Source organism: Talpa europaea (genome assembly GCF_964194135.1).
Source record: "Talpa europaea genome assembly, chromosome: 1".
In the NCBI taxonomy this organism is placed as follows: Eukaryota; Metazoa; Chordata; class Mammalia; order Eulipotyphla; family Talpidae; genus Talpa; species Talpa europaea.
The window spans coordinates 71974887-72001491 of record NC_140073.1 but is presented as its reverse complement, the minus strand read 5'-3'; the positions used below and the strand labels follow the sequence as shown (position 1 = coordinate 72001491).

The 26605-nt window shown below is 36.3% G+C and overlaps 1 protein-coding gene across 2 annotated transcripts in view; it reads left to right on the top strand.

Moving 5' to 3' along the window:
• EPB41L5 (erythrocyte membrane protein band 4.1 like 5) overlaps positions 1–26152 on the top strand; it is a gene marked incomplete at both ends in the record, with an annotated part of 90604 nt that extends 64452 nt beyond the window's left edge. The window contains 7 exons of one of the 2 annotated variants that reach the window (XM_084240729.1): positions 8685–8813; positions 10091–10155; positions 14222–14309; positions 17092–17166; positions 19315–19356; positions 19712–19839; positions 26086–26152. In XM_084240729.1, coding sequence (XP_084096855.1) covers positions 8685–8813; positions 10091–10155; positions 14222–14309; positions 17092–17166; positions 19315–19356; positions 19712–19839; positions 26086–26152 — 594 coding nt within the window. Of the gene's footprint in view, positions 1–8684; positions 8814–10090; positions 10156–14221; positions 14310–17091; positions 17167–19314; positions 19357–19708; positions 19840–26085 lie in introns of both variants that reach the window. The other variant, XM_084240728.1, reaches the window with a different exon arrangement.
• Between the last annotated feature and the right edge of the window lie 453 nt (positions 26153–26605).

Here is a 26605-nt window from a genome sequence, read left to right as displayed (position 1 = left end):
TTTATCTTACATCATGTAACCCCTGTATTTCTCCCACCACTATAACACCCATGAACTATCGCTATATTCTCTTGTGGTCTTCCTGCCCCTGTTCGACACACCGCCCCCCCCCCCCACCTTGCTGTTTGCCTCTAATGTATGCTAAGCTTGCTAGTTTTTTTCCTCCTGACTTACTTTGCTTAGGATAGTCCCCCAGCTCCATCCATGTTGTTGTAAATGGCATGAGTTTATCTTTTTTGATTGTTGAGTAATAATCCATTGTGTAAATATACCACATCTTTTTTATCTATTTGTCTCTTTTAGGGCATTTGGGCTGTTTTCATATCTTGACTGTTGTAAATAGTGCTGCAATAAATATAGGAGTGCAAGTTCCTTTCGAATTAGTGTTTTTGTGTCCTTTGGGTAGATTCCTAGGAGTGGAATCACTGGTAGATCCATTTTCAGTGTTCTGAAGAACCTCCACGCAGCTTCCCACAGTAGCTGGATCAGTTTACATTCCTGCCAGTAACATAGAGTTCCTTTATCTCTTTTTTTTTAACCCAGCAGGAAAAACCTACTGTGAATTGCTTCTCATTTCAGGGTTAATGTTTGTCTTTTCTCCCCAAAGCCAATGGGAGCTCAACGAAAGTATGAAAACTTATTTCTGAATTCCAGGAGGGCAAAAAGAATCAACTCTGCTGATTTCTTAGCAACTAGCTGATTTTGGATTGCCTTTGTCTTGGTGAGGGAGAAATTCCTGGAGCATGATCAAAGGATGGCCATAGTTTTTATAGTGTAAAGGAAATTTCTATAAACTAGTATTTTTGAAATGCAGGCCTTCACAAATTTTTTGTTTCAGGACATAGGATAATAAGGTGGCTTGTGATTGACATAAAAATTAGTCTTGAAGCCTTGAAAAAATGAGGAGTATTGTTCAGGATAGGAAAGGGAGTAAGAGACAGAGTTAGGTCAAGGACAGTATAGCATCAAGGAACATTTTGAGACTCACATATCTAGGAACGTGAAGTCTTATTCAGTGCAGGCAGTAATAATTTAGTATTGTACTAATAAATAGGGGACCTCTGGCTACCTTAACTCTCTCCAACTAGACTACTATGTAAAAGCTGATTCAAAAGGAAAAAAGGTTGATTCGTGTTTTTATGTGACACATTTTTTCATCCAGTCTGATTATCCTGCCTCCGCCATCAGCAGTTGATGTTTGCCTAGGGAATTCAAGTTAATATTTATCTTTTCTAAATATATTTTTCTAAAGCAAAACATTAGTTGGGTGATTAGTTCTAAGAATTGTGTAACTGAGAATCTCTGAGCCAGTAACAGAATGTTGCAGCTCAGACTAGCAATACTGACAGCAGAGCCATCTCTTACTATATCAGACTAGGCATTATTCAGGTTTGATACAGTTACTTGAGATCCTGATATACTGTTGATTTAATTCTAATTCTACGAACATGTTAACTGCTTACTTTTTCTAAGAAATAGTAAGTGTTGTGTGGAATTTTCAAGAAGAATGACAAAACCTTGACCCTCAGGAATTTCAGACCTGTTCCACCAAGTCCCATTGGAGTATTGCAAATGACTTTCTCCAATGACTAGATCCTCTCCTCCTCCCTTCCCTTCCTTTCCCTGCTCCTTCTCAACGTCTTCCTTCTCTACTCGTCCCTCCCTTTCTCCCTCCATCCCTTCCTCCTGTGCTAATGGAATTTGCAGATGACAGTAACTATAGTAGTTTTTGAAAGATAAAAATCAGGATCCATGAAGACTTTGATGGCCTGGAATGATTGACTGGATTTAAGAATATACATTGTAACAATTCTGACAGAATCCTGTGTTAGGGTAAGGAGATAGAGTATAACAGAAGCATGTGAAAAAAGATGTTTTAAGACTATGTAAATGCAATGTGAATCTTATCTAAATGCAGTATGAAATGTGACTTCTCAAAGATCTGTGTTGTGTTAACTGACAGGGTTTTAGAAGGGAAGTTTAAACATAATATGTTCATTTCTGTATATCACTCTTTAAAAATGATTTAGGAAAACTGTGATTAGTTACTCTTAGAGAAGAGTAAGGACAATATGGTAAAAAGTCTTGAAACTAAGTTGTAGCTGAGGATCAGTATTCTCAAGAGAGAACATTTAGATATGTTAAGAGCTGCTACATGGGGCCTCCCCTGGTGGCTCAGTGGTTGAGCGCTGGGCTGCGAAGCTGCCTGCAGCCTCTGCAGCGCCAGTTTGATCCCTGGCCGCCTGCGAGGGTCCTACATGCAGACCTCTCCTGCTGCGCCCACTGCTCCCCTCAGCAGTGTCTTCGCTCTGTCTGCCTATTCTGTTCCCCGCTCTGGCTATAGTGAATTCTCTCACCCTCCTGTGCTTCTGACTGTACCCAGTGCTGGTATAAATAAATAAATAAATAAAATCTTTAAAAAAAAAAAAAAAGCTGCTACATAAAAGAGGAATTAATATAACTTGTTTTTTAATAACTTCAGAGAAGAGTTAAAGTCAGTGAGATTATTAGATGTATGTAGATTTAACTTCAATATAAGAAGCATTTTTGAACAGTTATCTGCAAATATAATGCACTGTGGAGGAAATAAGTTCTTCAGTGTCATTGTTGAAATTTTTCTTTCTCCTTGGTGCCTCCTTTTTTTTTTTTGAAAACTTAGTCACAGTTCCTATGCTTGACTTTGTTTTTGAAATTATTTAAAACTTATTTTATGTCAAGAGCTATAGATTTTCCAGTTACCTTCCGTTCTTAGTTATACAGAACAATTCCAAGATTTTCATTCTCCAAATTTCATTTTAGGAATCACTTTTATTTCTTATTTTTTGATTAGAAATCAAGTAAAAATTTAAATTGCATTTATTAGTAAGGGCATGGGCCAGAATAAAGGCATGAATGACTGTTAACAACTTTTTAGGGTAAATTATTAGAAGAAGGGCAAGTTTACTTCTTGGTCAGAAGTTGGCAGACTACTGCCAACTTCTGTGTGCAGACTACTTCAGTAGAGTCAGTAGTATATATTTTAGTCTTTGCCAATTATACATTCTCTGTCACAACTCCTCAACACTGCTATTACAGCATGAAAGCATAAAATATAGGAATGAGTATGACTGTATCCCAATAAACTTTATTTACAAAAGCAACTGGTGGGTCAAATTTGGCATGTCAGGTTATCAGTCTAAATAAAGAGGTAAACTGATAAGCTCAAATGACCAGAATTGAGTATATTTGGGAAAGCAGAGGAATCACAGCTTAGAAAATGCATGCTATAGCAAGCTGCAGGTGAGTCTGTTGAGAATTTGGGGTGTGCTGTGAAGAAAATTCAGCTACAATTCATGCAGTATGTTTATTGGTTTGAGGATGAGAAGAAACTTCTTGGTAGATATTATTAGTCAAGAGATATCTCATTCTTCTGCAAATCAGGCATTTATGGAAACTCAGGCCTCTGAGTTCTTAAGTTCTTTTCTTCTGAGGGTGCATGTGTAAGATTCTTCATATCCTCCAGTTCCATTTTAGACTGAAATCCTTCCACATTTCCCCTTTTTTTTAAAAAAAAGATTTCTTTATTTTCATTTATACAATAGTTCGGATACAGGCCAGAGGCGCAGGAGGGTGAGAGAATTCACCAGAAACAGAGCGGGGAGCAGAACAGGCAGACGGACCCAAAACACTGCTGAGGGGCGCAGTGGGCGAGACAGGAGAGGTCTGCCATGCCATGTGGGAATCTCCCTGGCTGGCTTGGGAATGAAACCCGTGCTCCAGAGGCTGCGGACAGCTTCACAGAGCTGCGCTCAACCTTCTGCACCACTGGGGAGGCCCCACATTTCCCCTTCTTGATCAAGATATTTCACAGAAAACCTCATTGGTCAACCGTGTTGTTTAGGTATTGTTTCCTTACTTTCTTCCCTCCTTCCTCTTTTTTCTTTCTCTCCTTTCTTCCCTCCCTCCCACACATTGTTAGATGTGCTGTGTGACCCTTGGAGCTAAGGAGGTCCGTCCTTGAGTGTCTTGTCCCACAGAGGAGGGAAATAGAAAGTGGATTTCATTGGCCTCATTTAAACAACATAAAGAATGAGAAATGAAAAATCTCAGTCATGCTCCTCTAGTACAGTTAGCTCAGTTTTCATGCTCACCTAAATAAGTTTTAGGATAAGCATAGAAACAGTGTTATTAATACAGCATTAGGGAGAATACTATGATTATTATAAGCACAATAATTCCCACTGCCTGGAGAGCACATCCAACCTGTAGACCCCAAGTCCCAAAGCTAATCAGAATCAAAGTAAAAGAAAGATTGAAAGAGCCACTTCTTAAGCCAGTCTGCTAGTTAAGTAAATTTATATAGCTGAGATTTAATTTTCCCAGAAGTGTCAGTCTAAGTACAAAAAAAAAATGGTGTTGGTGATCGGACAAATACCTCCTTGTTCTGCTAGAAAATAATCAAGGGTTATCCTACTGTCAGGAATAACTTTGATCAGAGAGTCTATGGATTTTTGGTTGGGCAGCTATTGCTTCAGCAGCGATTCTACATTATCTTCAGGAGTTAAGGAGAAGTTCCTGATCATAGCCTCATTTTCACTTACTCCTAGCCAGGGAATGAATCTGCCAAAGGAAATGAATTTTGAACCATGAATGCCTCCTAGTAATTCTTGTTGGAATGTGGCTCAGAACTGGAAAGGTGACAGCCCTAGAGGTAGACCCTGCAAGTGTTTCTGTTGCGGTTATCCTTGCCTTAGGTCCCTTTTTTGTGCAGACCTTGGGTAAAGGTACCCTGAATTTGAGATTATTAATCAGGCAGGGAAATAGAGAGGCTGACAATAGAGAAGTACAGAGTTTGTTCCAGAGAAACAGAAGCATTGGAAATCAGAAAAGTTTGTGATGGGTGGACCTACAGAATCCCCATCATCAGATCAAATCTAGCAGTTTGAAGGTGGGATTGCTCCCTTTGGCAGTGGCCTGAGATACGTAAACAATGACAATTTCTTTTCAGGCCAGTTCAAGGCAAAAGGTGGACAAGAGAATCATAAAAGTTCTTCATGGTATAAGAATTAGAAGAAGGATGGTTAGAGAAGAAAAAAAGGAATGGAGAGGATCTTTGTTGGTCTTCTTGATCCCACATCTTGGGAGGAAGCAGTCTGTGTCAATGTCATGTCTACTTCATTTCCTAGTTAATTTGACTTCGAAGTCTCCAGCATCTGTAAAGGACCAGATCTCACGTTGAGCCTTCTTTAGTTGTGAGATGGGTACCTAACATCCTGGTAGTTGGCCGTAGTGTTAGTGGTCAGGAATATTTGATAGGGTTCTTTCCATGAATCTCATTCTTGCAGACACTTGAGTAAAATTAATAGCAGTCTATAAATGACAAAAACTTTAAAATGCTCATGATTAAAGATATGATGAGAGCTCGTTATAATGGAATTGGCAAATAAATTTGGTTATCTTTGAGATACATAACATTTTAAGTAATAATTGGAATTTTTACTATCAACAGGACATAGCAGATTTTTAGGAATTTTATGCAATTTCTAGGACACTTATATTAATAACATTTGTCAGTATAAATATAATCGATTATTTTTATTTGACAATGCTTCCCATGTAGTATTGCATATTGAATAAAACTAATTGGTTTAACAGCTTCTAAGTGGACTCCAACAGCCAAGGACTGCTTTAGAGTTTGAGTGTTCATACTCACTGCAAATGAAGTCTAATTTGGAGTACTTAGGAATTCAGGGTGTCCTTTAATTCTTTTGGTCTTCTGTTTGCACATATTGGTCATCCAGGGCACACATATCAGGGGGATAGTAACTTGATACCCTTAGAGTTACGTGACATAAAGTAAAAATATTTTGAAGCCAATATACAACAGCTTACATTTCAGTGATTTTTTCCTATCTCATATATATATATATATATATATATGCATGATAATTATAGAAAATACAGATTTTTAAAGGCAAGAAATTATAAATTCCTTATTATCCCACTACTAAGAAAATATTTACAGTTAACATTTTTAAGACCTAAATGTCCAAACACTTAAATGTGATATGTATATTTTTTAAAATAAAAATCAATGGCACTGCTTTTTAAAACTAAAATTGTAGTCATCTTTATTTTGATGATACAGGTTACATAATAGTTGAATTGTATGCATGTGTCATTCACTGTATTATTCAGTCCCTTATTAGACATTTAGATTATTGTTCATTTCACTGTCATAATCAATGTTGTGACCATCTTATAAATACAAATATTTATAGTCATCTTTGGTTTTTTCCCTGGGAAGTAGAAGTGTTAGACAGAAGTATAGATATAATTTTGAAGCCTTTGGTACTTGTGCAAAATCATCATCCAGAAAGACATTATACTTTACCTATGATATGTTTATTGAATTCTTGGTTTTGTTTTTAATATAAGCAGGAAAAAAAAAATACCTGCCTATGCCAGAGGCAGATTACAATGCAAATCCAATGATGTGCATATAGCAATGATTAACAAGGGATCTCAAGTCTGCAACATAATTTTCTCTGAAAATATCAAAACATTTGAACCAGCCATAATTTTTCCCTCAACTTTGCAGAGATGTAATTGACAAATAAACCTGTAATATAGTTAATGTGTACAATCTGATGATTTTATCTATGTATACATTATGAAATCACCTTTACAATCAAATTAACACATGTTGCACCTCGCACCTTTTTTGTTTTTTGATGAGAGTACTTAACATTTACTTCCTTAGCAGATTTAAGTGTACAATATAGTATAATTAACTGTAGTCACCGCACTAGAGCCCTAGAGCTTACTCATCTTGTAACTGAAAATTTGTTTCCTTTAACTAACCTCTCTCTATCTCCCCACCCCCAAGCCTCTGGTAACCACCATTCTACTCTTTCTCTGTGAGTTGGACTTTTTTTCTGTATTTCACTTGTAAGTGGTATCTTACAGTATTTGCCATTCTGTGTCTGACTTATTTTACTTAGTGTAATGGTAAGGTTCATCCATGCTATCACACATAAAGGATATTTTTTCTTTTTAATGGCTGAATAACATTCCATTATATATCAAATTGTCTGTATCCATTTATCCATGATGGACATTTAGATTGTTTTTATATCTTAACTACTAAGAATAATCCTTCAGTGAGCATGGGAGTGCAGATACTTCTTCCAAGACAATGTTTTGTTTCCTTTGGATATATACCCCGGAATGAGATGTGAAATCATATGGTATGAACTATTGATTGAAAAACATAGGTGCTTTTTTAACAAAGAGGAGCCATTTTGAAGACTAGGCGGTTACAGGCATAAATAGTCTAATGATTCTCAGGCTTCTGTATATATTGGAATCATACTGCTGAGCATGCAGATTTGTGGAGCTATGTGGAGATCATGCTAAGAAACATCAAGTTGGGCCTCCCCTGGTGGCGCAGGCAAGTTGAGCCCAGCGCAGCCTCTGCAGCGCCGGTTCTATCCTGTCCAACCGGTGAGGGTCCCACATGGCACCATAGACGTGTATTTCGTCACTCTGCCTGTTCTGTTCTCTGCTCTGTCTCTGGTGAATCATCTCACCCTCCTGTGCATCTGGCATGTACCCCGGTTCTTGTATAAAATAAATAAATAGATCTTTTAAAAAAAAAAAAAAAAAAGGGCCTCCCCGGTGGCGCAGCGTTTGAGCCCTGGGTTGTGAAGCTGCCCGAAGTCTCCGTGGCGCCGGTATGATCCCCGGCTGCTCCCCGACCACCGGAGGAGGGTCCCACATGGTGTGCGGACCTCTCCTGCCGCCTGCTGCTCCCCTCAGCAGTGTACTTCGGTCCTTCTGCCTGCTCTGCTCTGGCTCTGGTGAATTCTCTCACCCTCCCACGCTTCTGACTGTACCCAGTGCTTGTATAAATAAATAAATAAATCTTTTAAAAAAAGAAAAAGAAAAGAAAAGAAACACAAGTTAATTGTAGTTTTTCAAACCCGAAAGACTAAATATATAATCCCATACCTGGCAGCTAGCCTGTTTTGTAGAACAAATGCTGTTTCTGAGACAAAGAAGATAGAGTTATTATTTAGGTCAGTGTTAAATAGCACCCACAATAACAATACTCATTTTTCATTTTAAGTAAAATATGGGTTGTAGTGTAGATAATTTAAATTTCTTAATCTGCTTCCTCCCATTTTTTTATATAGTTAATTTATATTGTTTTAATTATGATCTTTATTAGCTAGTCATATGCTTTATTCTGGTATTTTCTGTGTCTGAGATGATCGGCTTATGGCTATATACCATAATCCCAAACACAATTATCAATCTGGTGAAAGTTCCACAATTACAGGGATAATGCTATGGGACCTAACCTAAAAACCCAGATGAATTAATTATAGCAAACAGCACACATTCTTCCTGTGTGTGGTTTATTTCAGGAATTTGTCCAGATGGTATAATCATTCAGTTTCTTAAGACCAGAAATTGGTCTAGCTAAATTCTAGTGTTTCCTACCAGCTCATATTTCATGTTTGTTATTGTTGGGCTTTAGTTCAAAACCACATGTAGAAGTTGACCATTCCTGAGATAGAATATTGCTGCTTAAGACATGATTTTTTGGTTGTCTGACTATTAACTTTCATCAGTCTCTTTCCCATTTCTGTATAACTATAGCCTATCAGAGTTACTTATAGTATATTTTTAATATCTAGGAGGAAGTGGTGAAGTTGACTGAGAAATGCCTTAATAATGTCATTGAGAGCCCAGGATTGAATGCCAGAAGAGTTCCTCCTGACTTGAAGAGTAACATTTTGAAGGCTCAAGTAGAAGCAGTGCATAAGGTAAGCTGCATTTAATAGAGATAGTCCTGGTGAAGTGAAAAAACATGAGACTTGAGAGAGACCCAGAAGAACAAATAAAATACATAGATGTTAAACAGGAGTGACCTAGCTAGGAATTAGAGCTAGCGAGTAGTACTGAGAAGCATGCTCAAGATGGCAGAATGTCTTCCAAACTCCAAATTTTAATTAAGAGGGGGCTAGTCATGGCATAAGAAAGTAAGATTGAAGATGTTGTAGGTTGAAGAAGTTTTTAAAAAGTCAAATTCCTATTAAAACGAGTTCCTAAACTTTATCATTTCCAGAAAATGTAGTGATGTCAGTATTAAGACTGTGATTTTTGGGTCTTATCCATTCATTAGTGATTAGAGATTAGAAATAAAAATGGTAAAACAAATGGCATAATACTCATTTGAAAAAATTGATGGAAAGGAGAAAACAGCAAATAATTTGTTTAAATAATGTAAAAGCCCATATCAGCTGCCAGTGTGGCAAAAGCAAATGATAGATAACAAGGCGAAGAGTTAACTGTGACCTTGTGAAGGATGCAATGGGTAGGGACCTGAAGATTATGATGCTGTGCTTTCAAAATCACATTTTCTTTTGCTCTCCCTAATTTCCAGACTTATCTTCCATACCAAAACCAGGACTTCACCAGGTCATATTGTCAACTGAGAATCCAAAATAATCATGTTGTTGAAAAGATACATTTTACTCATCCTGTTCTCAGGCACTAGCCTTGAAGAGAACTGAGGGCTTTAGAAATATTGTTCATATTTTTATTCACCCTCTCTCTCACACCAATATAAATGTAAAACAGTGTTTGAATATAAAAATAAATATAAAATATGGCACTATTGATTCCAGAATTAGACATCTTTAGTCAAATTCCATTTCTGATTTGCCACCTATTAGCTTCATGACTTGAAAAGTTAATTTCTTTGAGGCTTAGTTTCATTATGTTTAAAATAGGATAATGGTTAGGTTATAAGGATGAAGGTTATTATTTACATTAATAAATGTAAAGGACTTGGAATAGCACCTAGCACGTAATGAACATAAGTGTTGATCCTGATGTTGAAACTCCATGTTACAGTAGCAGTAGTAGTAATATTTATTGTCATCTTACAGTTATGGTTTTGGAAATTTCTGAACTTGAAGGAGAGAGAAAAACCTGAATAGCCCTGAAGATATTTTGCTTTATAGTTTAAAAATCTCCCCTAGATGAAAAATCTAGGGCTGTTGAAACTTACGGAAATTAGAAAATTTGATTTTCTTAGGTTACAAGAGAAGACAGCTTATTAAGTCATAAAAATGCCAATATTCAGGATGCTGCCATAAACAGGTACATTCTAGGGAGATGGCATAAAGTTGGTATTTGTTCAAGTTTTTTTCTTTTTTCTTTTTCCTCTTCCCTAATCTCTTATCACTTGTTTTAAGGATATCATTTGAAAATAGTTTGAATTCCCTCTTTTCTACACTCTCAGACAACAGACAAGGAAGAAGCACTTCCCAACTCATTTTGTGAGACTAGTATCACCACCATACCAACACCAAACAAAAATATTACAAGAAAAGAAACTACAGACCTTCTCGAACATACTCAGAATTCCTTAACAAAATATAAGCAAATCATACTCACCAGTTTGGTAAGAATATAAAATGCTGTAAGCTCTTTAGAACATGTGACCTAGCAGTTTCACTTTTAGATCTTCATCCAGGAGAATTTAAAACTTTTGTTTACACAGATAGTAGTATGTGAGCAGCTCTCTTTGTAATAGCTAAAATAGCTAAAACAACCCAAATATCAGTAGATAACAGATAAAGAAATGGTGGTATATCCAAAAGTTGAATACTATTCAGCACATAAAAAGGAATGTATTCGTAATACATGCAACATCATGAGTAAATCTCAGAAACATCGTGCTGCTCTAAAGAGCCAAACCCAGAACAAGAACACAGGTATTCTGATTCCATCCACATGAGACTATGGAACATACAGATCACTGTTTGCCATGTGTAAGGGTTTCTGATGGGACTACACTGAAAACTGGAGGGGACATTTTGGGGAGATAGTGAAAATGTTACAAATGTAGATTGTAGTGATGCTGTATATATATTTTTTAAATGTATCAAACTGTACATTAAAAATGTGTGTAATTTAGTCTGTGTAAAGTGAACTGACATTTTGAGAAATTTTTTTACAAATCTCTCCTAAGGTATTCCCTACCTTTTTATCATGTAAATTTGGAATTTTCTGGCATTGACTTTTTCTGGTGCCTTAATAATTGAGAGCTGTTTAGTAAAGCTTGTGAATTTGTATTCAAATATATTGAAGTAAAAGCAAGGCCTGTTATCTTGGGTATGGGATTAGGACTGCTTTTGGTGAAGTACTGATATTTTTATGGATAAGGTATGATTACTTCTTTTTTGAACTGAAGCAAATTGGTATTTCTGTTGTTAATTGAAAGAAATGTAAATTTCTTGTTATTTTGTTATCCTCAACAAAGAGATGATTTTTTTTAAATTTGATTTTCTTAGGTTACAAGAGAAGACAGCTTATTAACTCATAAAAATGCCAATATTCAGGATGCTGCCATAAACAGGTACATTCTAGGGAGATGGCATAAAGTTGGTATTTGTTCAAGTTTTTTTCTTTTTTCTTTTTCCTCTTCCCTAATCTCTTATCACTTGTTTTAAGGATATCATTTGAAAATAGTTTGAATTCCCTCTTTTCTATCTATTACATAACTGCCTAGTGCCTAGTGTTCAGTTATTTGAAGATATTCCTATCAGTGTGTTTATATTCTTTATTCTTCTTCAACTGACTCAAACTGCAAAGGAAAAACAACTTTTAAAGATACCTTATAAGATACCTGGTAAGGAATATGTATTATTTCTCTTAGATATGGTAGCTCACTTTAATGCCATCCGGTCATCACTGGCCTTGTTCTTATAAACCTACTTACTGTGGATTCTCAGCATTATTTGAGCAAATTTTTTTGTTGCTCCTCTAGGTTCCTTCTGCTTCTCTTTTCTTTAATGACTATTACACCATTTATTTCTCTTGCAAAACTTTATCCCCTGCTCTGTGCCATTCACCATGGTTTATAACATTCTTCACTTGGTGCTAAAACTTATTGAATGAATATGTTTCTTTTCTCATCATTCAATCCCCAAGAATTGAAACACATTCTTTAAAATATGAATTCTGGTATAAATTTGAATCTACTTTTAGATGTTTTCCTTTTCTGTTAATCTGTTGTTTTTCCCCATGCTATGTAAAAAAGAACTATTACAAGCACTAGGAAAACTATGTAAATCATATAACATGTATTTGTGTACCAGGTAAATCAGTCTTCATCTTCATTTTGCTATAGTAGATTTAGATCATTTTTTTTATTTAGTTGTAATTCCCATACCATGAAATTTATCTTTTAAAAGTATGTAATTCAGTGATTTTTGATACATTGACAAAATTGTGTAACCATTACCACTAACTAAATCCATAATATTATCATCAACTCTAAAGGAAACACCAGTCTATTTGTGGTCACTCCACATTCCTCTCTTCCTCCTAGTTACTCCATATTCATATTCCTAGCAACCACTAGTCCATTATCTGCCTTTTAAAAATTTATTTGAAAAAATTATTTTTTGTTTTTATGTTTTACAACATTCTTCCTTTTTGTACAATGCATGCTTTCTCTGCTCAGGTGTAATCCCTGTAAAATTCCCGCCACCAATTCACCCCTGCACCATCACCATCATCCCTTGTGTAAGAACACATTCCCTCCCCTATTTTGATCCCTCTCCCTCCTTCTCCCCTGCAGAGTGTCTCTGATTTATAGTTGCTTGTTAATTTTGTTATTTAATTTATTATAATTATTTAAAAAATTTTTTTGAAGTGTTCCATTTATATAAGGTGTAAGTATTGTTGTAAACACAGTGTACTTAGGGCCTCCCCGGTGTTCGATCCCCAGCTGCTCCCCGGCCACTGGAGGAGGGTCCACATGGCGCGCAGACCTCTGCTGCCGCCCGCTGCTCCCCTCAGCAGTGTGCTTCGGTCCTTCTGCCTGCTCTGCTCCCCGCTCTGGCTCTGGTGAATTCTCTCACCCTTCCGCGCTTCTGACTGTACCCAGTGCTTGTATAAATAAATAAATAAAAATCTTTTAAAAAATAAATAAATAGTGTACTCAGTCAAGCTAATACTGGTTAATGCATTGGTGGCTTTTGAATTAAATTTTAGAGGACTATAAGAATTAAAAAAATATGTGAACAAGTATATTTTATTACTTAAATTAGACTTGAATTCCTATAAGATCATTTATCTTATTAAATATTGATAGGGAGTTATCCTTATCAGAATATTACATGCACATAATTTTAAAAGTCAAATAGAACAAGAGGACTGACAACATAAAAAGTTTCCTGCCCACACATCCTCACTTATCCATCCCCTCTTTTCAAGTAAACCAATTTAGATCCTATTTGCTATTTACTTAATTCCATGGTTCTAAATTGTAAGTGTGTAATGGGATGCTTTTGACATAAAGACTTAACTCTTACATCTCTGTTCCCACTATTCTTTCCCATATTAATAATTTAAAAAAAAATTTTTCCTTTATTTTCTTTCATCCTATCTTCTGCCTCTTTTGAATTTATATACTCTGGACAGTTCATAAAAATGAAGTTATATAATATGTGACCTTTTGTGTACCTGCTAGGATTTCCTAAAAGTTTCTGCAGTCAGGGCCTCCCAGGTGGCGCAGCGGTTGAGCGCTGGGTTGCAAAGCTGCCCGCGCGGCCTCTGCGGCGCCGGTTTGATCCCCGGCTGCTCCCCTGCCACAGGAGGAGGGTCCCACATGGTGCGCAGACCTCTCCTGCCGCCCGCTGCTCCCTTCAGCAGTGTACTTCGGTCCTTCTGCCTGCTCTGCTCCCTGCTCTGGCTCTGGTGAATTCTCTCACCCTCCCGTGCTTCTGACTGTACCCAGTGCATGTATAAACAAAACAAACAAACAAACAAATAAATAAAACATGCCTCTATAAATAAAAAAAAAAAAAAGTTTCTGCAGTCAAATGCTCTACCACTGAGCTATACCCCCTCCTAAAAGTTTCTGAACTGGCACTCTTTGTTGATTTTGAAGTCATATGAATTTATTTTGTAAAAGATAAATCTTTTCTGTCATTTCACTGAGATTTAGGATATAGTGAAAGTCTGCCATTCTAACCATCTGTGAGTGTGTGTGACCTGGATGTGAAAACTATTTGGGGATGAGGCAGGGTTTCACAAAGGTATGAATGCAACACTGACTTCTATCATGCACCTTACAAGTTGTAATTTCTCTTTTCCACCATGAATCTATGCCTGTATATGTCCTCCATGATGTGAACTTACCGTTTTCTTTTAGTGCTACAGCAAATGAGAATAATGTGCCACTTCCTGAAGATTGTCTTGATCTGATGCATGCACCTGTGGGAAATGGTTCAGTTCTAAAGGTAAGAACACATTCTCTCTTAAAGTTTTCTTCAAAGATCATTCCGAGTTGAATCCTGTAATATCATGAAGGATATATATGATTGACACCAGAACTTAAGCATTGAGAAAAACATTGAGGCTCAATTTTACAGGGCGATTCCTATGCTCACACCCCTTACAAGAGCATCCCAGGGTTTCTTCCCCAGTTTTTGTGGTGTTTGAATTTTTGTCTTTTGGGTGGCCTTTGTTTTTTAGATCATGACTATGCTTCCCCAGTGTCTCAAACAGTGTATGGCATGTAGTAGGTACTAAATAAATGTTGTTTGAAATAAACTTTCTGAAATCACAGCATATTATCATTGAAATTGTGTTGCAGTACAACACAGCTGCAATATAACCCAGTTTATCCCAACTCCTGCCTTTCCTGTAACCATTTGCCACATCCTTACCAGTTCAGAAATCGTAGAAACCTACCATTGCCCAGTAAATGTTTTATTTATTTATTTATTTATTTATTTTTTGATGTTCTCAAATCTTTTAATCAGTAGCCGTATTCGGATTATATCAGCACCAAGGTTAGTTCCTCCTAAGCGTGTAGACTGCTTTTTTTTTTTTTTTTGGAAGTAAAATAGAAATTCTCTTATTTAATGCCATTTTTTTTTAATAATAAATGTTATTTTTATATTCCCCATACAATTTCAACCCCCCCATTCTGACCCCAATCCCTCCCCTCCCGCCCCTCCACCCCCCAAAAAGTGTCTCTGGTTCATAGTTTTTTGTTGATTTTGATTTTCACTTTCTTATAGTTATTCATTTTCCTGGTCCCTTATTTAAGTTATCTAGATTCCTGCTATGAGTGAGACCATCTGGTATTTTTCTTTTTCTTTCTGGCTTATTTCACTGAGCATGATCCCTTCCAGCGCCATCCATGTTGCTGCAAATTGCATGTGTTTATCTTTTTTGAATGCTGAGTAATATTCCATGGTATATATGTACCCCATCTTCTTGATCCAGTCATCTATTTTTGGGCATTTGGGCTGTTTCCAAAGCTTAGCTATTGTAAATAGTGCTGCTATAAACATAGGGGTGCAGGTGCTCTTTGGAATTGATGTTTCTGTGTCCTTTGGGTAAATACCTAGGAGTGGAGTTGCTGGATCATATGGAAGCTCTATGTTTAGTAGGTCCAGAAATCTCCACACAGCTCTCCATAGTGGTTGGAACAGTTTGCACTCCCACCAACAGTGCAGAAGAGTTCCTTTTTCTCCACACCCTCGCCAACATTTGTTGTTGCTAGTTTTTTTAATATGTGCCATTCTCACTGGTGTAAGATGGTATCTCATGGTAGTTTTGATTTGCATTTCCCTGATTACAAGTGATGTTGAACACTTTTTCATATGCCTGTTGGCCATTTGCATTTCTTCTTCAGAGAAGTTTCTTTTTAGCTCTTCTGCCCATTTTTTGACTGGATTATTTTCTTTGTTGTTGTTGAGTCTCATCAGCTCTGCGCAGATCTTTGTGATCAGTCCTTTATCATTGGTGTTGTCAGTAAATGTTTTAATTTGCAAGTTTAGTGAAATTTATCCTTGCAAATTATCATTAGCCATTTTGCTTTTTTATTGCAACAGCACATCTGTTGTAGAAATTTGCCAGTATTTCATTAAAGAAATCAAATCACCTGTATTCCCATTACTCAAAGATAGTGTGTAATTAATATTTAGGTGTATAATTTTTTAGACTTCTATGTTTTAAAAAAATCCAATCTAAAATTCCTTCAATCAGGGTCCTCCTCCTTTCATCAAATTAAAACTCAAAGAAAGGATACACACACAAACACACACACACACACGATACATATATTTTTACATCTTTGCCCATGACCTGAGATGTTTTTGAAACAGAGGACCTTTAATTCAAGTATTTGTTCCATATGTAATATGTACCAGACAGCATGTTAGACTTTGAAAATGCAAATATATGCATGAATTTATCATGGATTCTTCTTTCAAGTTCCTTATAGTTCAGTGGGAGAGAGAATTGTAATGCATTGTTGTAGGATGTATGCACAAGCTATTTTGGGGAACTCATCCAGGTCATAGGGTAGGAGCATATGAAATTGAAGGAGGGCGATACATGGAAAGAGAGAACATTTTCTTAACATGTGTGATTAAAATGAAGTTGAATATTGAAACATGAGCAGGAGATTCACTGTGTCCTAAAGGCAGGTAGATGGAAATGGAAACATATAAATGAGGTGCATTTTTTGGTTCTGTTCTATATGACTATATTTATTTTTTCCAGGTTGAAATATTATCTTTTTAAATTCTGACTACCCTCTCAACACACACACACACACACACACACACAGCAGTATAGATCTGTTCCCTGTAAAGTGATTCAAATGCTAATTAAATAAAAATGTTGATTAACATTTGTGGGTAGAAGTTCATTATTGTATTCTGCAGTGGAACACTCATACATCAGGATACAGAACAGTTAGAATTTCAGCATCTCCTGTGCTTCATCTTTTACCTCATGTAGTCTAGCAGCCAAGAGCCACAACAGTCTTATGTTACCAAAGTTTTGTTTCTCTAAAAGAAATTTATAAAACACTTTTTAAACTTCTAGTTATAGATTGTGTTCCTCTGCATATGAAAGTCAATCACTAATAACAAAATTCCAGAACATCCTGTTTGTGTAAAGGTTAACATCAGCCAGGCCTAGATCAGAATTATCAATGCTAGAATAACCTACTCTGATGAAATTTGTGCCATTTAACAACTATATTTACTGTGTCTTCCCTAGGATGCTACAGATGAATTGGACGCCTTGCTTTTATCCCTAACTGAGAATCTAATTGACCGCACAGTTACACCTCCGGTAAATATGCTTAAAATAGCAAGATGGAAATGAATTTCTATTTTGAAAAATGTCCTGCTAGCTTTCAGTTTTTGCCTCTAAACAATTTATTTATTTATTTGTTTGTTTGTTTGTTTGTCTGTTTATTTTTGTGGGACCCTCACTGGTGGCCAGGGATCGAACTGGCGCTGCAGAGGCTGCGGGCAGCTTCGCAACCTAGCACTCAACTGCTGCGCCACCAGGGGAGGCCCTGCCTCTAAACAATTTAGTAAAACTTTTCATTTAACAAGAGTTTTAGCATTATCTTTCTGTACCAGAATTCTACCAGTTTGAATTTATGTGTCTCTGTATGTCAACCATATATTACTATAAATCTATTTGTAATTCAATGCCATAGTAAACAGCATGAGAGGAAGCATGTGGGGATAAACCATCTTCTAAAGAATTTAAGCAATAAGGTAATCTTTAATTTTTTTAAGAAAATTACAGAAAGGTGGGAGCATAAGAATGATTGACATTGAGCATATTGATCACTACAGCAGTATGGAATATACTGTGTTAAATACTGGGACCATAATATAAATAGGAAGCAGGGACATTATAATCTAGTTGGGACAAGCAGTATCCAAATAATTCATGTAGTGTGTTATGAGTAATCTAACAAGAATTGCTGTAGAAACTACATGTCTGATAGCTTGGAAGTAGAGATGGTACTCTTTATGGTAGTGGATGTTTGCTGAGGTCATTCGTTTTCAAATTTGGGGTGCATTAAAACAGATTGCTGATTTGGGGTGTGTGTGATGGACCCTGAGAAGTTGAATTTCTGAACTCTTTCAGGTAATGCAGATGTAGTCTGGGAAACACTCTTAGGGAACAGCTGCTTGGATCATGGTGCATGATTCTTTTAATGTTTTGTTGAAATTGGGTTGTGAAGATTTTATTGAGTATTTTTGCATATGTGTTCATCATGGAAATTGGTCTGTAATATTTCTTTTTTAATGATGTCTTTGTCAGGTTTTGGTAGCAAAGTGATATTGGTCTCATAGAATATAGTTGGAAGCATTCCCTCTTCAATTTTTGGGAAGAGTTTGAGAAGGGCAGATATTAATTCATTTGAAGGTTTGGTAGAATTCACTGATGAAGCCAATCTGTTCTTGGACTTTTGCTTTTGGGAGACTTTTGATAACTTTCAGTTTCCTTGCTTGTAATTGTTTTGTTCATGTTTTCTGTTCCTTCTTGATCTAGTCTTAGAGAATTTGTGTTTTCTTCTAGATTTTCCAATTTTTTGGCATAAAGATGTTCCTAGTAGTCTTTTATGATCCACTGTATTTCTGTGATATCTGTTGTAACTTCTCTTTCATTTCTGTTACTTATTATTGGAGTTTTCTTTCTTTTTTCTTATTGAGCATACCTAGAGGGTTGTCTATTCTATCTTTTCATAGAACTAGCTCTTGGTTTCATTGATCTTTTGTACTGTCTGCTTAATTTCAGTTTCATTTGTTTCTCCTCTAATTTTTTTTAGTCCCTCCTTCTCCTGGAGTTAGTTTCATTTGTTCTCTGTTTTCTAGTTCCTTCGGGTATAAGATTAGATTATTTGACATCTTTCTTGTTTCTTGATATGAGCCTATATTACTGTATACGTCCCTCTTGGAACTGCTTTTGCTTCACCTCATCAGTTCTATTAGCTTGTTTGTGATTTTTGTTTGTCTTGAGGTACTTTTTAATTTTTCCTTTGATTTACTCATTAACCCAAAAGTCATTCAGTAATTTTCTGTTTAGTCTCCATATAGTTGAGATTTTTCTCGCTTTCTTTTTGTGGTTGATGCCATGAAGAAGAGAATATGATTATTTGCAATTAATTGAAATTTCAGAAAATGTTAATTGTTACTAGGGGTGGGAGAAGTCCAACATAGTTGTAGCTTTCTTAGAGTAAGTAAAATTTTACATTAAAGAGATTCTCAAGATCACTACACTTTCTTAAATGGTGTGATATGTGTATGTAGCATATGTGTTTTAAAAAGAATCTTGGACTCAAAAGTCCATGGAAGCAAAAAGGGAACAAGTGCCTCTTATACACACAATGCATTTCATATCAAACGAAAACTTTATGAGTATAATTATGAAAATAAGTCAGTCTTCTCTAAAAATAAATATATCGATTTATTTTAGGTACCTTCAGCATCCATGATTACACCCCGGTGGATTGTACCAGTAAGTTCATGATATTTGCATTTTCTTCTGTTGTGTACCATTTCTGAGTGAAGCCTAAAGGAAGGCTCTTGTTTTTCCTTAGATATGTGGAGTCACTATCAGAGTTTCATTAACTGAGCTTTATGGCTTCAAGCTAGTGATTTAATCTTTCTCTGTGTATATGCTTAAGGATGATAACAAAAAAAAAAAATCTTAGGTAAAGAATGGTGAAAAGTAGATCAAAACAGCCAAGATTATCAAAATTAGTCTTCTGCACTACCATGATAACCAAAGAATGATTTGTAGCTGAAGTGCTGACTGTTGGACAGGTATTGGCACTTTTACTCAGACACGTTGGGTATGTTTTTCTCAGCAGAGCAGTGTCCTCTCTAAGGAACTTGCAGGAAATGGATCATCCTTGACGGGGAAGGAAGGACATGGTAACAGAGAAGTAATCTCGCTCATCTCTCCCCCAGCACCATTCTTGGTGGATGCTGTGACCAGGTTAGGAAATTTTTTCTCAATTGTAGTTCTTAGGCATCCATTATGAGGGAAAATATAATAAAATTCATTATGTTTAAAACGATAATGTCAGTTCTTTAATTGAACTTAATTGAAACTTGGATAAATCTTTTCTGTTGTTAGAATAGTGTTTGTTTTATTTAGCAGTTTTTTACAAAATTATGAGGTAGACCTTACAGGTTTTTTTAATAAGGTTTTTATTAGATAACAATGTTCACAGTCTTTAAAAATTTTATCTTTATTTAAATTGATTTGTGTCTTTTCATTTCATGCTTTACTCTTACTATGTTATCCATCAATATAGGTGAAGAGGTGCAAATAAGGGTGTGGGAGATTTTCAAAGTGAAGGCTTGGGACATAACAACTAAGAAAGCTTTTACAGAAACTGTTAAATTTCAAAGTAATACTTGCAACAAACAAGCAAACTCAAAAAACCTTTTGTTCAGCAAGTAGCTCTTTAACTTTTTTTTAGGACCCAAACTGTGTATTTTGCAAAAGGTTTGTCATTGCCTTCATTCTCACTTCAGACTTTTTCCTGATTATGTCTGCTATTTCTTATATCCTCCCCCTCATAATTAGTAGAAAAATTATAGATGATTAACTTCAGAGAAATTTGTAGCTGAATTTAAAATTTTTTTTATCTTCATAGTTTTTAAAGTAATATATTATGATAGCAAAAACATTTACAGAATATCTATTATATACCAGGCATTGATTGTATCTGGCACTGAGGACAGCAGTGGACAAGACAACATGAATTTGCCATGGATCCTCAACTGTAGTTAACAAATAGTACTTCATACAAATTTTTTTCAAAGATTTATTTATTTACGCATGCAAGAACTGGAGTACAGGCCAGAGGTGCGGGGGTGAGAGGATTCACCAGAAACAGAGCGGGGAACAGAACAGGCAGACTGAAATACATTGCTGAGGGGAGCAGCAGGTGAGACAGGAGAGGTCTGCTGTGCCATGTGGATTGCTCCCTGGATGGCCGGGTATTGAACTCATGCTGTAGAAGCTGCAGATAGCTTCACAGTGCTGTGCTTAACCCCTTGCACCACCAGGGAGGCCCATACAAATTTAATAGGTTATTTTTCTAAATGTTTGCCTACTAAATCTGTATTTTACAGTGCCCTAGATAAAAATAGAAGATAATTTGCAGAGGACCAGGTGATAAAGCTTTGTAACTGACTTTAATTAATAAAATATGAGCTCTTAAGGACTTTTAAAAAACCTACAGCTGGAAGACAAGCATGTCTTTAACTCCTTCCTAAAGCCCATGCTAAGTAGTTATAAAGGAATTAAAGAGATCAAAAAGGATAAGTAAATCAGTGAACCAAATAGAGTCCAGAAACAAACCCACATATATACCTGATTTAAAAAAATAAACAAGCAACACAGTTGTATACAATTGTATAGTACTATAGAGAGAGTGGTCTTTCAATAATCAGCTGGACAAGTTAAATATCTATTTGGGAAAAGTATCTTGACTCAGCTTCATACCATACACAATAATCCAATCGAGATCAGTTGTAGCTCTAAATATGAAATGTCAAATAATAAGATTTTTAAAAGAAAATATAGACCAACATCTTTGTGATCTTGGACAGGCAAAGATTTTTTTAAAACAGGCTATAAAAATACTCTAATCATACAGGAAAAATGGATAACTTGAATTATCTCAAGAACTTCTGTTACTCAAAAGATACAATTTCAAGAGAAAGAAAAGGAAAGCCACAGAGTAGGAGCAAACATTGTCACTTTTTCCTGTCCTGCCTATTATCCCTCCCCCCCACCCCCCAACAAAGTACTTATATCCAGCCAAATCTCTTGTAAATTAATAAGATAAATAATAGAAACACTGGCCAGAGATTTGAATAAGAAATTTGCAAGAGAATAGACACATGGCCAATAAGCATACAAGATGGTAGGCAGCTTGATTAGTATTGAGTAATAAATATTCAGACCACCACAGGGTACCACTGCATACCACCAGAATAGCTACCATGAAAAAGTCACAAGTACAAAGTGTTGGTGAAGAAATGGGGCAACTGGAGTTAGATTTGGCAGCATCTGCTAAAGATGAACATTCTCAATGACTAAGTGATTTTACTCTTTTATACATACCAAATAGAAATACAAATATATGTAAATCAAAAGACATGTACAAGAATGTTTGTAACAGTTGTATTCATAACAATTCAAACTGAAAACTTTCCAAAAGTCCACTACTGGTGTAAAGGGCAGGAATGGACACAGTGCAAGTTTTCTAGGATCCAGCAGACCGGGTAAAGGAGGAATCAGAGTCCTCAGTGGTTTTTTGCAGGTCTTTTATTGGGATTTACCTGGTACACAGCAGGCAGGGGTGCTGGCAGGCCTCCCAGCCCCCAGCAAGTCTTCATTCTATCTGGGCTCTCCGGCCTTTTTTGCTTCTCTCTCGGCTTCTCTTTTGGCTTCTCCTGCTTCTTTCTCAGCTTCTACTGGTGTCCCTGTGACGCCACCCTTAAAAAGCACAGTCTTAGCCCAGGTGAATCCCATCTACCTATGCCTACACCCTAGTCCAGGTGCCCGCCATCAGGCATGCATTCAGGACCTCAAGGATCCATCATCTATCCTGATGGCGGGAGGGCAGAAAAGCCTGACATTTTCTTCACTCTACAACTAGTCAATCAGATAACTGAATATGACTGTGAAAATTAGTTAACTACATCCGCAGTATAACAATACAGATGAATTGTATAACTACTTTAGTTATCTATTGCCATGTATCAAATTACCACAACATTTAGGATTTTTAAAACAGCGTGTATTTATAATTTTATTCCCTGTAGTCATTTTCTGTGGACATAGCTTAGTTATGTCCTCTCCTTCAGTCAGTCACTCACAAGACTGCAATTAGGGTGTTGATAGTGGCCAGGTTCTCATCTGACGGCACAACTGAAGAAGGGTCTCCAGTTTACGGTTGTTGGCAGAACACTGTTGCTGAAGGCTGAAGGGTTGTTAGACTGAGGACATCAGTTGTTAGCTGGTTATGGCCAGTCCTTGCCATGTGAGCCTCTCCAACATAATTGCTTACTTCATCAAAGTAAGCAAAGTAAAAGAGCAATAGCTGAAGTTAGCCTTATATAATCTAATCCCAGAAGTGGCATCCTATTATCTTTACTATATTCTACTAGTTAAAGCAAATCACAGGTCCTGCCCATGCTTAAGGGGAGTAGATTACATACATTGTGAATACCAGGAGTTGGGAATCAACTTAGAGTCTCCTCATCATAATAATGGTTAGCAAAATAAAGTTCAAAAAGAGGCATATCCTAGAAATCAAAATAATGGTTATCCTCAAGGTGGTTAGTGACTAGAAAGAAACCCAAAGGAGCTTTTGGAGTTCTAGTAATGTTCTATTTCTAATGTGCAAAATCATCAAGCTGTAAACTCATGATTTGGGTCCTCTTCACTGGTTCAGATTTACTTTAGGTTAATGTTTTATTTTAAAGGCATGAAACCTCAAGGACAAAGAACAGGGGAAGAAACAATACCAGCTGAGAGACCTCAACAAGTTTTAGAAGTAGCTAAATGATAAATAGGTGAAATCCATCTTAGGAGAGAGGAAAAAACTGAAATCTAAGTCTGGTTAATGGAGAGAATGGAAATTGAGAACTAAGGAACTAAAAATGTAAGCCACTTCATATTGCAGAAGCCTAGAAAGCCTCAGGAATTGGGGATACCAGATATTTCTCAAGATAGGAATACAATATTTATACCCATTTATATTTTCCCAAATTCACCACACCTGTACTGACATGATTCTGGAGGGACCAGGCCAGAAAGACTCTGAATTTAGGAACTTAGGCTGGATTAAAATTAAATTGAAAACAGGGAGGTTAACTCAGAAGTCCACACACTGAAGGGTGAAATGTGCAATATCCCTTCCTTTTTCAGTTTCCAGAATGTTCTTGGCCAGGTATAAATGTCTCAGTTGAGAAATTAAGAGGATAATTCTCTGGAGCAACCAAAGAGAGCAGGCTCACAGAAACTAACATTTTTATAGATCCCCTGATGAAATTACCAGAAATTTGCCTAATTACCTGTAAGCCCATCAGTTAATGAGTTTTACCCATATACACACACAGCCTACAAATAGCATTCCAGTACTTCCCTCTTAAATATGAAGCCAAGGATTATCAGGTGTTTGAGGGAGGAGCAAAACAGGTAAACTGAAAAGGTAGGAAATAAAGGCAATGTGAATAGCAAAAAGAATTACAAAATGATAGTATTGTAAGAGCGAAGATACAAACATTAAAAGGAAATTGAAAAGAACAGAAAACAAGAAGTATTCTTAGAAATGATTAACCATGTTAAAAATAAAGTCCAAAGGATGTTTGGAAGATTGAGAAAATCTATCTCTGAAGAAGAATGAAAGGATGAAAATTGGGAGATAAAACTGAGAATTGGTCTGGATCGATATGAATCATTATCAGTCCAGATAGAACAACAGAGTAAATAAAAGTGAGAAGATTGTCAAAGAAATCAGAATTTCCCAGAAGCACTTGAGTTTTTAGATTAGATAGGCCTACTAAGTACCTAGCAAAAGAGAATGGAAATAGACATTATGAAATTTCAGAATATCAAAGTTAAGAGAGGATTAGAAGTCTTCAGAGAGGGAGAGAAAAGAGCATATACAAAGGCTTGGTAATCAGAATCGGTCTTTACTGAAAACTAGAAGATAATGAATGGAGCAATGCCTTTGAAGTTCTGGAAGGAAAAATCATATTCTATAATCAAACAATGAAGTGTAAGATTAAAGACATTTATAAACACGGGAGTTTCTCTAAACTGTATTCATCTGATGTCGTCTTTCTTAAGAGACCTCTTACTGGAGAATATGTTCCATCAAAATAAGGTGATTTTTCAAGAAAGGAAGACAAGAGACCCAGGAAACAGGTGCAGGAATTTATTAGGGGCAAAGTGAAGGGAAGTTCCAGGATAGCAGGAAAGGATCTGGGGAAGATTTGAAGAGGATACAGAGTTTCAGGAAGGATATTGCCAGGAAAAAAATGCAAACACATGGCCCACTGTAAATTTTTTACTACTATATTATATATTTAAATGTATCCAGAAGAGATTAATGGTTCTATCTTCAAGGTTAGGGATAAATTAGAAATAAGTATAGAAAATTGAGTGAACAGTCTCAACAAAAATAAGGTGAATATTCTATCCAGGAAAAACAAAACGTACAAGAAATACAATACAATTACACTCAGTTATGAAAACATGACTAAATAATTACAATAAACTAAATATTAACATGATCAAAATTGTTCATATAACTATTGAAAAGATAGGCAGTAGTAGTAAGTCACTGTAGGAACATATCCCTTAGAACTGTTTGGACTTCTGCTAGTTGTATATGAGAATCTGGAGGATTTGTTAAAGCACAGGTTACTGGACCCCACCCTCAGTCTGATTGAGTATGTCTGGGGTTGGTCCTAAGAATTTGCATTTATAACAAATTTCAGAGACTGCACTTTGAGAACCAGAGATAGAGAAAAGTGAAGAAAACTACCAGGGGGAAAAAAATGGAAAGTTTTGTCTCTGTCTAGGGGAAATGGGAAGAAGTGGTACAAGTGACTGCTGCTTCATATATAAATCTCACTAGTACTTTTGTCATATTGAACGATGCCATTTATAGCATATGTTTTGATATTCTTTAAAATTTTTATGAAATCAAAATAGATATTACATCCTTGCATCAACTGTACATACTCTTCACCTACTCCAGAGACCCTTGGGCTCTCATGCAGGGTCAATACACGTTTATTTTTTATTTGGCTCTAAGAAAGCAGATTAACTGCTCTAGGAACCTTGCCATCTGGGAACATAAAAAAGCACAGAGCAGCCCACTTCCCTTTGTGTTTCTCAGGTATGCTACTATCATGCTTAGTACAGTACTATTCCTGATATTTATAATAAAGGATATAGTCAAGTATCTATTTCAACAACCCAATATTTGGTGGTATGTTTATTAAAGGATCTAGGTGAAGTTGATATCTTTAGATTTCATCTCAAAATGAATCAGTAATCAGTATCGGTTATCTAGAAAATTTCTCATTGCTAAATTAAGTGTCATTTAGGCCTAAAACCTATTCTCTGTGTGACTCGTGTGGAGAAATGCATGCTGGTCCCACCCCAAATGGTTTCTTTGAACAACCAATTCTTTCTTCCTTTCAGCTCTGCTCCAATTTTGGCTGAAGAAGCCATCTTGAAGCAGAAGTGTTTACTGACAACTGAGCTCTAAGGGATTGTGTCCTCCCCATCTCTAACTGGAATGCCTCACACTCTCCAGCAGTCTACCTGGGAATCAATTTTCACTGGAATGTGTTGGATTCAGGAGCTAATTTGTCCTCTACTTGTGGGTAAAAGAGCTCACTTAGATTTGACATAAACGCCGTGAAAAAGCATACATTTTCTGTCCAACTGGAAGAATTTATATCATACTGCGTATTTGCCCAAATGCAGATATTTGGTCTCTCACGTTCAATAGTTTTATTAAGGTTGTAAATTTCTAAGATAGTGGAATTACTTTCTCTGTCTTGTGGTCCTTCAAACTTTTGGCTCCACCTAGTGGTTGTAATTGTTTTCAGTGCCTCATGGCAAGTTCATCTCTGGTAGTTAACAGCCTTTTGAATATTATTTCTCTCTAGTATCAGGGTAAGTGTCCTTGATCTGAATGCCTGTTAGAAAAATTGTA